The sequence below is a fragment of the Zonotrichia leucophrys genome, chromosome 3 (genome assembly GCF_028769735.1).
Source record: "Zonotrichia leucophrys gambelii isolate GWCS_2022_RI chromosome 3, RI_Zleu_2.0, whole genome shotgun sequence".
Taxonomy (NCBI): domain Eukaryota; kingdom Metazoa; phylum Chordata; class Aves; order Passeriformes; family Passerellidae; genus Zonotrichia; species Zonotrichia leucophrys.
In genome coordinates this window covers 98,817,069-98,830,541 of record NC_088172.1, presented here as the reverse complement: position 1 = coordinate 98,830,541, position 13,473 = coordinate 98,817,069, and the positions used below count along the sequence as shown (strand labels likewise).

Genomic DNA, 13,473 nt, shown 5'->3' with positions numbered 1-13,473 from the left:
TTTCTGTTAAGTCCAACTTAATGAGGAATTAAAACATATTTGAGGTTGTAAAAAATGGACAGCACTACCAAGGTAAAACCATTGCTGCTATTCCTAGTTTCACCACAAACTAATTGCCTTGCTGCTGGAGTTTCCACTTAGAGGAGATTTCTCATCCCCAGGGAGAAAGTGTGATTCTTTCTTGCAATATGGATGATTATACTGAGACAGAATATCCATCCTGAACTAGGTAAAGTGTCTAGGAGAGGTGAAGGGTCTGTGGAGCTAAAGCTGAAGGAGAGGCCGCGTTCCAGAGACAGCAAGGAGACAGAGAAAGAAAAACAGAAAAACCACGAGGTCAATCTGCCCCCGACTTAGGAATTCCTTCGATAAAGAAGAATTAGTGCTAAATGTCATGTGGAATGAATATGTATGAACTTAATTTGAAACTGTATGCATATGCATTTGGAAGGGGGGATAAAAAGGGGACTCGGAGTCTCCAGGGGCACGCATGCCCTTTTGGGGAGTCTTGCGTCCGGCGCGCGTCGTAATAAAGCATACCGGGCTTTACAACTTTTACAAGTTGTGAGGTTTCTTCTTTTCTCCGCAAAACATTTTGGCGAGCCAAGGCAGGAGTTCTCTGTCCCCGCGGGGGCAGGGGGATAGACGGACCTCCAAGGCGCGCCCCAGGATTTTTTCCTGGTGGGGCTCCGCTTGTCTCAACTTGCCACCTGCGAGGACAGACAACGACCCGCTGGCCTGCGGAGAAGAATACGGTATGTATGGGGCCCCAGGGGGGAAGAACAAGGAAAGAACAAGGGAATTAACGACCCAGAGACGTCTGGGATCAGCCGATAGAGCGGCTGTATTAGAGACGGGGTTCGTTCCATCGTCCTGATAGAGCAGGACTGCCAGCGGCTCCGGGGTAAGCTAGCTGCAGCTGATAGAGCGGCTGTATTAGAGACGGGGTTCGTCGCCTCGTCGTCCTGATAGAGCAGGACTGCCAGCGGCTCCGGGGGTAAGCCGGGTGAACCCGTGTATGCGTGTATTAGAATTCAGATTCTGATAGGGCAGAGCTGAATTCGCGTATGTTTCTTCTGTTTGTGCGTGTGTGAGTGGTGTCCGGACACTGTGTTGCTGTATGGTTAATGTGTGTGGCCAGTGCACTGTGTTTGTGATCGTGCAGGTGATAAGTGTATAGTGTATAAAAGAGAGTAAATCTACAGTGCCCTACAGTGCAGGGAGTCAGTACTCCCCGTGTTTGAAGCAGCCGAGTGAGGCCAGAGGCGCCGGCTGCAGCAGGCTGCGGGGGCAGGGAGAGAAGTGCCCGCGGAGAAGCGAGTGGAGGAATGTCAGTGATGGTATTTATCGTGTTTGAATGTAGTGATTTGTGTAGATTTGGTACATTTTAACCGTGAGTATGAGCTCAGAGAGTTCCTTTGCCTTGGATGTTTGGACTTGATCTCTAGACTGTGCACTGTTATTTTGATTGTGTCCAAGAAAAATTGATTTGAGTAAATGCCGAATTATGGTGTGCTGTGTTGTGTTGAGAAAAGTGAGAACTTTGAGAAAATATGCCCTTTCCCAGTGATTTTGTGTGGTGATTTTCTTCCGCTGCATTGTGGTAATTTGATTCTCAGACTGTATAGTGGTGTTTGTGGAGATTTTAAGATTTTGTTGCAACAAGAGTAGCATTTTACATAGGAGAGCTATAGTACGGTGATTTATGTTTAACTTCGATAAAGTGAGTTAAAGGAATTCCAAGAATTCTCCCCCTCACAGCAATTCAAGCCTTGGCTCTAGTGAATTTGAGATAAGGCGGGGGGGGGGGGGGGGGGAGTGCGTGTGTCTGTGTCTGCAGGTATATCAGAGTTTTGGCTGTGACTAGCACAGCCCTTTTGCAAAGCAGCAAAACAAGTGTAAGTAGACACAGTGCTTAATTAGATTGTGCAAGAAGAGAACTAGAAAAGACTGATATTTTGTAAAACAGAGTTTATATAGAAGGGATGAATGAGATGAATTAGTTAATGAGACTTATGAGATTTATGAGACTTCGGTTGGTACTGCAGTAAGTCTTTACTGGAAACAATCTGCTGAAAGGATTTAAAGTTCTCTGTAATAAACAGAATAGCCAGCCTTTGTGGGCAATTTTGGGGAGCCTTTGGTACATCAAGAGGCCAGCAGGCTGTGTGAGGTGACAGTGGCTGCGCCCTGGGCACAGGGACAGCTCTGGCTGCCCTGTCTCCCCAGGGAACACGGGAATGGCCTGTGAGCAAAAGCTGGATGTGCAGGTATTATTGCAGTGCGGTGTTTATGAGAAACACTGGTATTGCTGTTTTGCTGTTCCAATAAGTGTCAGGGTACACGCCCCGAGTGTAAATTAAAGGTTTCTGGTCAAGCGGATTCAGAACCTAAGGTCTTAGAGCTTGTGTGTGGGAATCACACCTGATACCTGCCACCTGGAGCTGTGTGTATAGGAGGAAAACTGAGAAACTACTGTGAAAGTCTGTAAAAAAGTTTGAATAGAAGCAGGATAAGGCAAGGAGAAATAAATAATAAGAACTGACCAGAGCAAACAGGTTCCTAAATTAGCCCCTTTTGGGAGGGGCTCATTGGGAGGAGGTTGCCAGTAAGAGCAGCTCAGAAAATAAAAAGATTTATAGTGCTTCATTGCTGTTAGTACTGTTTTATAACAGGAAGATAAATGGGATAGTTTTTGTATGCCGAAATGTCTTTTGTTTTAAGAAATCACCCAGAATGACAAAGAGACTGTGAGATCAGACTGCTCTCTGGTCTTGGCCCCTGAAAAGGAAAACAAGGCAAAGAGAAAGCAAATCAAACATGTTGTTCAGCATGCAGCATAAGATAGCAACGTATGAAATCAGGCAAGGATTATCACGCTGAAATGCGAAGCAATCACAGTTCGCAAAATGAGTACATATGATTTGTAAAGGCTTCCTCCCAAGGTAAGGGAGGAGGGGTAAAGGTAACCTTCCCAAAAGGGAAGAATTTTTGTCAGCACAAGGGTCATGTGTTCAGTTTTAAATAAAGCTTTAGTACCTGTGGAGAATGTTTATGTTGTAGTGTGGGGAATGAACAACTGGCCAGTCTGAAAAGGCATACTTTTGAAAACCTTTAAAGTAACATGTGTACTATGTGTACCTAAAAGCTTTTGTACAATTCGCTCAATTTGCTAAATATTCTCAAATGAGAAAGGTTACTCTGGAGGCAAATAATATAAAGATGTTAGGCTTAATATTAACAGACACTGAAATTAAGAAAGACATTAGTAAGGAGATATTAGAATAAGTAAATAAGTGTTTTCAAGGGTATGGGCCTCTGCTGCACCAGGGAGAGTGAAAGATGCTCCCCCATGGGATGCTCCCCCATCAAGCTTAATGAAAGAACACAACCAGTGAGAACTGAGTAGTACCCTCAAAAGGAAGGTAAGGAAGGAATCAGTCCAATAACTGGTAGTACTGGATTAAGGGCTGTCAATAAGATAACACGGAATTTGTACCCTGTGGTAGCAAATCCATAGACCTTACTAACTTGTTTAAACACCTGAGCTAACCTGGTTCACTGTTTTAGGCCTAAGAGATGCCTTCTTTTGCCTCCCTATCCATGAAGCCAGCCAGAACATTTTTGCATTCAAACACAAGCTCACACAGTCCATGTGCCTGAAGGCTTCAAAATTCTCCACTCCGATTGGAGAACAGCTTGCAAGGACCCAGAGTCCCAGGAAGCTCCACAAGAGGAAAGGAGGCTGTTGCAGTACGTGGATGATCTTCTAGTAGCCACTCGGACGAGGGAAGCAAGAGAAGCCTGGACGGTAAGCCTTTTGAATTTCCTAGGACTCCAAGGATGCAGAGTCTCAAAGAAAAAGGCACAGGTAGTGAAACAGAAGGTAATCTACCTGGAGTAAGAAGTGAGTGCTGAGCAGCAGACTTTAAGGCAGGGAAGCCCTATGCCAAACGCTGAACCCCAGACAACGAAAGAACTCCAAACCTTCTTAGGCATGGCAGAGTAGTGCCAGCTGTGGGTTCATAATTGTGGACTGTTCTCCAGACCCCTCTATGCTCTTATTGCCAATGGGAACTGAGATCTCCAGTGGACAAGAGACACCACACGGGCCTTTCTCCAGCTAGAGAGTCCCCTCATGTCGGCTCCAGCTTTGAAACTTCCAGATGTAAGTAAAGCATTCTTTCTATTTTTCCATGCAAGGAATTGCTCTGGGAATATTGGCTCAGGACTTGGGTCCATACTGAAGGGCAGCTGCTTACTTCTCTAAGCAACTAGATGCAACAGCCAAAGGATGGCCAGGTTGCCTCAGAGCTGTAGCAGCAGTTGTGCTGAACATTCAAGAGGCACACAAGTTTATCCTGGGACAAAAATGACTGTGCTAGTGTCCCACACAGTGTCTGTAGTACTGGAAGTAAAGGGTGGCCACTGGCTTTTCACCAGAGAGGTTTCTGAAATACCAGGCCATCATGGTAGAGCAAGATGATGGAGAGATAGTGGTGACTAATATTGTCAACCCAGCTTCTTTTCTCAGTGGAATCAAGGAGAAGCAGTACACCATGATTGCCTAGAGACCACTGAAGCTACCTACTCCAGCCGCCCAGACTTAAAGGACACTCCTCCGGATGATGCAGAGACCTGGGTCACTGACAAGAAAGCGACATTGCAAAGTTCACAGTGACTACCTGCAGAGAGGTAATAGAGTCTGGACCCTTACCAACAGGTACCTCTGCACAGGATGCTGAGATAAATGCATGGACCCATGCCTTAGAAACAGCAAAAGGCATTCAGAGTTGTGCATGCACATGGAGCCATCTGGAAGGAGAGGGGACTGCTGACCTCACAGGGAAAGAAGAGACAATCCAGCTGCTGGAAGCAGTTCGGCTACCTGAAAAGGCATATTAAGGCACACCAGAGAGTGAGCTTAAAATTGGAGGAAAGAAATGAGCTGGCGGATGGAGAGGCAAAGAAAGCAGCAAAGGGTGAGGTACAGATTTTCCTCGAAGGTAAGCCATAATACAATAATACTAATCAAAAGAGACGTACAACTGCAAGGGGTGGGCTACCATTGAAAGAGAGCTAGTAATCCCCTCCCATTTTCGTGGTTACTAGTGAAGGAAGGGCACTAGAAAACACACTAGGGCCTAATTACTTAAAGCCTTTTATAGAGTGTGGCTCCTTTCTCGAAATGACCAAGGCTGCGAGTGATACAGAGTGCACTGGAATGAAGTGTTGACTTTGAAGTAGTAATCCCCACAGGCTTTCTAGAACACACATCTGATTGAAAGGACTGTTGTATCATTGTCAGGAATCTATATGCCACTATCACTCAGGTGAGCTGATAATGTGATCCTTTCCTCCAGACTAACCTCAAAATACCCCCGGGCCAAAACTTGGTCAGACTGGGAGAGGCCATGGGCCTGTATAGCAGTGGCAAATCAACTTTTCAGAACTCCCAAGGAAAGGGGTTATCAGTATTTACTGGTATTAATAGATACATTTTCAGGGTGGCCAGAAACATTCCCCACCAGAACTGTCAAAGCTCAAGAGGTGACCAGATCATTTTTACAAGAGATAATACCACGCTTCAGAGTTCCAGCCACAATATCCTCAGATAAAGAATCACCTTTCATTTCCAAAATAGTGCAACAGATTAGTAGCCATCTGGGCATAGATTAAGAACTTCACACCCCATACTGCCCCAATCAAGCGGCCAGGGGGAGAGAATGAATCATTTGATTAAGCAGCAAATCATAAGACTGGGACAAGAAGCTCTTCCACTAGCACTATTGCAAATTCAAACTAAACCTTTTGAGCTAAAGGAATGCTGAATCCTTTTGGAATGCCTTATAGAAGACAACAGAATACAAGGGGAATGTCCAGAATGTCCACTTACATGGTGGCATTAAGCAAACAGCTCAGAGTAATTGAGAAACTTGTGGCTGGAACTCGGAGCAGGGAGTTGGATAGCCTGGAGTTGATGTATATGTTAAGTCTCTTACAGAGAAGACTTCAGAACCACAGTGAGAGAGACCACTGCAAGTACCTCTCACCACCTTCACTGCAATCAAAATCAAGGAGCAGAATGCTGGATCCATCACTCTCGGGTGAAGAAGGCCCAGAAGCCCCTTCAGGAGTGACACCAGGAGACAATGAACTGAGACTAAAACTTATTCGGGCAAAATGAGTATATTGCGGTCGGGAGTAGCTCATACTTTAGTGTACAGAATTGTTTTGTATGGAATTATAACTGAAGTTTTAAAACTAGAGAGTACCTCTACCCAAAGCAATGCTGAATGGCCTTGGTCCCTGGCATTTAATCAGTATACTGGATCCATAGGAAAACCTTCTGAGATAAAGAAGGTTTATATTAAACATATCTACTGTAGTAATCCACGAGAATCAAGTATGTGAGGAGTAAGAATAGCAAGAACAGGAGCTGTGAACACTTCAAGGAATCTGAAGCGAAGAAATCAAAGTAAAGTGCTTAGTCATCAAAAGGATGGCTTATGAGAGACCAGATGTAATTAGTGTCTGAACCTCCCCTGGTGTATATGAACACCAGGAAGTCTGTGATGACCTAAGTGAATCAGACAGTTGGTGTAATTTCACCCTGATACAGCCTGTAGGCAATGAATTTAGGCTCTTCTCTCAAGATTTCCCCTCCATTATCTTCTGCCCTGAACACAGTCCACAGCTTGATCTTAGCTAAGGGCAAGGTGGGTGACCAGGAGAGACATTCCTGCTTGCCACACATCTGGGAAATCAGGTGCTTTGGAGGGAGAGAGAGAAGTTAAAATTCCCTGAAGTCTCTACATTTCAGAACAAACATCTGTCTCAAGTATGACCTAAACCTCTGTCAGATACACTTGTGAAGTGTGTCTGAATTTGTAGTATGAGCCCAGCACATCCCTCTGGCAGGGAGGGATGATCATGGACAGAAAGCAGTTCCTGTTCCCCATAACAAACATCTAACTGGCATATTAGGGACAAGATTAGGAGTTTTAAATAGAATTGATTCAGAAATACTGATGAATAAACTGGCTGCTGCAGCAGGTAGCCTAACAAAATTGAAGCAGCCTTTATAGTAATCTCTACTGGCATTAGGAACTAGCCAGTGACAGATTTCAAAAGTACTGCCAAAGTAAAGAAGAATGAACAGGCCGGGACCAAGACCACAAATTGATAGTAGAAGCACTTAGTATAGTTCAAGATAATGTGTCTTTAGCTTTCAGTTGTATACAAGCACAGTTATGGATACAAGCAACAGCAGCTCTGATCATATAGGAAAGGGGTGAAGGTAATTTTCCAGCTCAAATTCAGAAAATTGAATGGGATAATGCAATTGATTTTGAAAGGAAGTTTTAATCCTGGTGGATTATGGTGAATTTCACCTATGATCCTATTTCTAATGTGGCCACTGCCTTTGTGCTTACCATATGTAATGCCACTGTTTATGTTATCCATCCCATCATTGCCCTAAGATTAAACCATGAAGAAACAACACTCTATCCTTCAGAACATAGAGTGTGGGCACAAAAAGATGAATGAAAAGTGGCAGGTAGTAAACTTAGAATCCTGCATTACTAGAGAACAAATGGGATTCATTTGTGAAAGCAATACTGCTAATGCCCAGGATGTGTTTGGACACTGAACAGAGTATTTGTCACTTTGAAATTCATCCAGTCACTGACCAGAAAACTGTGCTCGTATATACTGGAAAAGGGTGCATGTTTGAGAACTGTTTGTGCTGCTGTACAAATTAATAGCAATGATGTTATTCTGTCTAGTAGAAACCATTCTAATCTCTGTATTTGTATTTGTAATTTTGTTAAGATTATTGGGTGTGATTTTTCGTATTTGGTACCAGTAACATCCCACCAGCTGATTACAGCCAATTACACAATGTATCACAGACTACCACCTACCCCTATCGGGGTGAACCTTACATTGGTAAAACAATTAATTAAGCACCAAGACTTATTAGAAGTCTTGAAAGAAATCCGAGAAAGTGGAAAGAAAACCTTAATTACTGTCCAACATGGTACAAAAGAAATAACCAGAGTTCTACAAAGAATAAAATACGGATAATCACTGGTGAGATGTGATCTTTGGGTGATCACCAACTGCAAATGGAACCTTTGATAAGTTGTGCCACCCTATTCTAGTTTTACTAATATTAGTTGGGATAAGCTTAGGATTATCTATTACATTGTTAATTTGGAACTGGAGAATGCTACAACGAATAGCTGTACTAACCTCTTTGTCAAATGTACATGGTAAAGCGCTAAAAGACACTTATTGTCGTGGAAATTTTCCTTAAGTAAAAGAATTTACTTATTTCCTAGGAAAGGGGGGAATGAGACAGAATATCCATCCTGAACTAGGTAAAGTGTCTAGGAGAGGTGAAGGGTCTGTGGAGCTAAAGCTGAAGGAGAGGCCGCGTTCCAGAGACAGCAAGGAGACAGAGAAAGAAAAACAGAAAAACCACGAGGTCAATCTGCCCCCGACTTAGGAATTCCTTCGATAAAGAAGAATTAGTGCTAAATGTCATGTGGAATGAATATGTATGAACTTAATTTGAAACTGTATGCATATGCATTTGGAAGGGGGGATAAAAAGGGGACTCGGAGTCTCCAGGGGCACGCATGCCCTTTTGGGGAGTCTTGCGTCCGGCGCGCGTCGTAATAAAGCATACCGGGCTTTACAACTTTTACAAGTTGTGAGGTTTCTTCTTTTTCTCCGCAAAACAATACACCACTTTCACAATTCCTTGTGATTATGCATCACATTTGCTAAATTTGCTTATATAAGCTCACATTAAGCATTTTAATGAGCCATGCTATAGGCTTACAGAAGGGCTCTGCTAATGACCATCAGCCTGCAGACTGGGTAAAAGAATGCTACACATCCATAAATCCCTAAATGCATGATGAAGCAATCAACAGACAGACCCAAGCCCTTAAAATCCATCACATTATCTCAGGCTTGCCAGTGACCATGAGGCAGAACAACAGAGAGAGTGATCCTGGCAATAACTAGCAAATTTACCAAGAAGAAAAGAATGTGATCAGTCAGTTGAAATGAGCTTACTGGGACACCTGACACTCCTCAAAGGAGAGTGGCCACTGGAGCTGCTGCAAGCAGGGAATGCTAGGAGCCCCTGCAAGGTGAAGGTCTGGAGCCTATCAAGGTCCAAGTAAAAAAAAAATATTTTATATGGGAATCACTCCAGTGCATATTGGTCAGTCTCCTCCATCCAAAACATGGGAGAAAAAAAAAGTCAGCTGGATCAGGGTAAAGAAGGAAAGAGCTTTTTAACAAGGTTGATTTCACATAATATTTAGAGACCTATAAAGGAAAAGAATCTCTGTACTCAAATAATCCTCTTTTTCTATTAAGGAAAAGCCTAAAAGCTAACTTTCCCTGTTAGCTGATCCAAGGAGCTCAGTAATGTTTCACTGAACATATTGTGGGGTTTTGTCCAAACTTTGGGAGTCTGCCTTCACTGCTGACAAACAGGCATGACACAGACACAGGACCAAGCCTTATCTCCATCCTCAGAATGCTCTGTCCACAGCTGAACCTGTGGTGTTAACCCAAAACCCTTCAAGCTCCTATTTGCTCTGGATGTCTCTGGATTACTCTTACTTGCACACATGGGAGTAATTTTACCTTTTTTAACAGAATATGTAAATGTTGAAATGTACTGAAACAAAACTGTACAGACAGTATGTGTCTGGAATTCTGTATTACATTCACTAGGTTTTACATTTTATTTACCCTGTCTCAGTGTGAATAGAATGGCAATTCTACAATCACTCTTTGAGGTCCTGTGGGTTTTGGTTATTTACCAAAGCCTGTAAATACAGTAAAACATAACTACCACATATATTTTATTTTATATGTCCTATTTTATATTAGGACATATAAAATGAAATATAAATTTAAAATAGACATTTATTTTACTTTTGCAAAGTGGTAAAAAAGCAGAATTGAACCTTGTAAACACCAGAACTACTGAATACAGAATGAATTTCCACCATTACCACAGCAGATCCAGCTCCACTGGAAACCACAGTGACAGAGGCACAAGACCAGACCAAGCACTGGCACTGCCCAACCACCTAACTAAAACATTTAAACTTGCTTCAAAAATGTGAGGTGAATAGGTTTTTAGGTTTGTTTTGTTTTAAACACCCCAGCTCCTGATTCACTATTTACTATGCTACTGCTAGTACTGGAGTGCTGAACTGGCTGAGTTGGGTTATTCAAACCCAGTCCCTGCAGGGGTTTTTGTCTCTGTGTTTGTATTCTCCAAGACAGTTCAAGTTCATCTGGAACATCTTTGAGATTAATGTCACCTTGCCTGTGGTTAGAATTCTTGCTGAATTTACTCTCGTCCCATCATCCCTTGAGGATTTGTAAAAGCCAGAAAACCCCAAATAAAATCAAGAAAAAGGATTGAGCTCTGGTACAGTATTTTCTTACTCAGAAAAATGAGCAAAAGTCTGATCAACCTCAACTCCCTCCCCACTAAGTTCCAGTTCTGATGTTCAGAAATCATTCTTACTTTAGCTTAATGGGCTTTAAAAACAAATATATGCTGATAATTGGAGAAAAGTTACTTAAATTGTTGAGCAGTGTCTGGCACGAGCAAACTGAAATCTGAAATGTGTTCACTGAGCAAGAAGTTCAATCAACTCTCCTCCTTAGTGAGGATTTATTGAATTAATTCCAAAATTATGATGCATAACCTAATCAAAATTTAATTTAAATTTCCTCCAAGGTAAAGTAATAATATTGCAGTGCTTGATTAATGAATTTGACTGTGTTTTAATCTAGGAAATTCCTAATTGTCCTTAATGTTAACGTAAGTATCAATTAGGAATTAAAAAAATGAGGAATCAATCTGTTGGCTAGATTTCTTGAAATACAACTGCAATTACAATTAAATAATATCGCTGTCATCAGTAACTGAACATATTTTAACAGCCCCACCAAAATATCTTCAGTAATCAGAAAATTTAGGTTTATTCAAACCTACAGCACTGTAGAAACAAGGAGCCATGTGTTCCTGCATGTCTACATGCCAGCATCATACATAACAGCTTCACACAAACCCTGCTTGTTTTAATGATACAGAAACATTTTCCCCAAATGAAACATCAGAAAATGCCTGGCTGCAGAACAGTTGCATCCTCCATTCTATTTTGGAAAATGTAAATAAGGTACATAAGTATATATAATATCTGGTGAAATATCACACACCTGGTCACAGTTTCTCAATAAACTTCTCCAAGTGTTTTGGATATAAACCCAAAACCACATCATTAAAAAGGTCTTTGCTCACTGGAATCAGAAGTCTATGACATATTTAACAATTTAACAATTCACAAGGACCCCTTCTAAAACCAGTGAATAATGAAATTGAACATACTTTTATAACCCACCTCTAACCTCTTTTAAACAACAAATTGACATCAGCTCTTAAACATTAAGTTCTAATGTCATAAATAGCAAGATACCACAGTTTTCAATGCCCTACAAAAGAACTTCCTTCAAAACAGGTATGCTGTTGTTTCATAAAAATAGAAAGAGACCCTAAAGCCACACAATATTGAAGGATATATTTAGTACTTGCTGGAAGAATCCTAACAGCTATTTTCCTGTATCAATATAGCTGGCACTCAGTTCTTTACTGTTTTTCCTCAATTTTCCTCTCTGCTACATAAAACACAGCTATTTTTAGCGGTTGTCAGATTTGAGGGCTACAAATCTCTGTAGTTATTGCACCCTCCTCTTCTTGCATATAATCTCTCAATTAAAACAAATGTCTCCCCAAAGAACTTCGAAGAAGAGGCTGAATTAACAAACCATTTAAGTGAAACAGAAGCAAGCCAATCCCTTATGAATACAGAGTCTGCAATTAGCCAAAACGCTCCATTTTGCCGTTCACAACAAGGCCAATGTGCAATAAAAATTAAACATTGATGCAGGCAGGGCATTCCCATGGGGCTCACATATATTAAACCATTACCACTCAACTGCTTTATGTCCAAGAAACTGGGGCACAGCTTGAGACTGGCTGGCTGCCTGTTTGATAAAGTGGAAAGCTATTGGTAATAAGTATTTTCCTTTATTTTTGTATCCCAAGTGGCATAACCAGGCTCAGGAAGTACTCAGATGTGGCTCCCAGCAGCTCACAGGGGTGTCAGACTGACAGGACTCAGGTTCTGACTGAGCAGAGGAAGGCAACCCATAGGTTCTACATGGAGTCACAGTTGTGCCTTTGGATCAGCCCACAGTGATAATCCCCAGCACTGGCTTTCCCAAAACCGCTGAGGATGATATTTGTTAAAACCCTATCTGAATTTAGGTCTTAGCTTGATTAGGTTGTGTTCAGCAGTCCCCACTGCAGTTATGACCTTTTTAAGGAAAAATGTAGGATTTAGGTGGCCTTGTTATAACTCTGCAGAACAAAATGTATAGAAATTTGAACACAGAATAAAATGGTTTGGAACCATAATTATTTTTACTTCAATGGGACACAGTCAGGAAAAACAAAGATTTCTTATTAAAATCATATTTGAAGGCACAAATAAGTAACCCACAATCTATCAGCTCCTTCAAATGTCTCAGAAGCTGAGGCACTCAGCATCTCACCTGTGTCAAGCTGAAATACATACTGTTATCAACTTTTCCATCAACCAAAAACCTTGAACATTAGATAGGTAACTAATAAAAATGTTCAGCATGTCAAATACTAAGCCAGTGCTCAAAAAGAAAGGGTATTTTTAAAGCCTGTACTACAACAGTAACAGCAGTTTAATAGGACTATAAAAGAACCTCCAGCTGCAACTGTAAAAGGACTTGCCACCTTGGAAAAGCTCATTCCAAAATAAATGGGCTGATGTTCTGAAGTTCAGTTTTTATCCAGACACCTTCTATTATTTCAACCTTTTACAATTTGTCTTGCTCTGTCCTCACAAGGTCATCCTGACATTCACTTCTCAGTTGAATCCAGCTTTCCATCAACAGAGTGTGAGGATCAAAGAGAAAATAAATGCACATTGCCACAGGATGGCTTTAATTCTCATAAACTCCACAAATCCTTGGCTGGTTCACGCTCACCTTTCGCAGGAGGAAGCAAATCCGCTCAATATTCCTCAGCCTCTCCCTCTGTCAAGAGAAAGTGGGGGAAAGGCAGGAGATTAGCTGGTGTCACAAATGAAGACAATATATCACAATTACAAGGGGTCAATGTTTTAATTAATGGCTGCAGTGAAGCAGCACATGTTATTAATCTGGATTGACAGCACTCACTTCTTACCCACTGCTTGCAAACCCAATGATTTTCCCATTTCTAAGTCCCAGTAAGTTATTTCTCATTTGTTACTGTGTGTGACAATATCAGCTGGGGATTCAAGCCTGTGTTAGCCTTCAGCAACTCTTCTAAGTCATCATTTGTGG

General features: G+C 41.8%; 1 protein-coding gene across 2 annotated transcripts in view; it reads right to left on the bottom strand.

Annotated features, from left to right (window-relative positions):
* CNIH3 (cornichon family AMPA receptor auxiliary protein 3) overlaps nucleotides 1-13,473 on the bottom strand; it is a 53,816-nt gene that overhangs the window by 16,062 nt on the left and 24,281 nt on the right. For both annotated transcript variants that reach the window (XR_010439654.1, XM_064709477.1), the window contains exon 3: nucleotides 13,135-13,182. Coding sequence is in view for 1 of the 2 variants with exons in the window: in XM_064709477.1 (XP_064565547.1) it covers nucleotides 13,135-13,182 (48 nt within the window). In the remaining variant the exon portion in view is untranslated. The remainder of the gene's footprint in view (nucleotides 1-13,134; nucleotides 13,183-13,473) is intronic.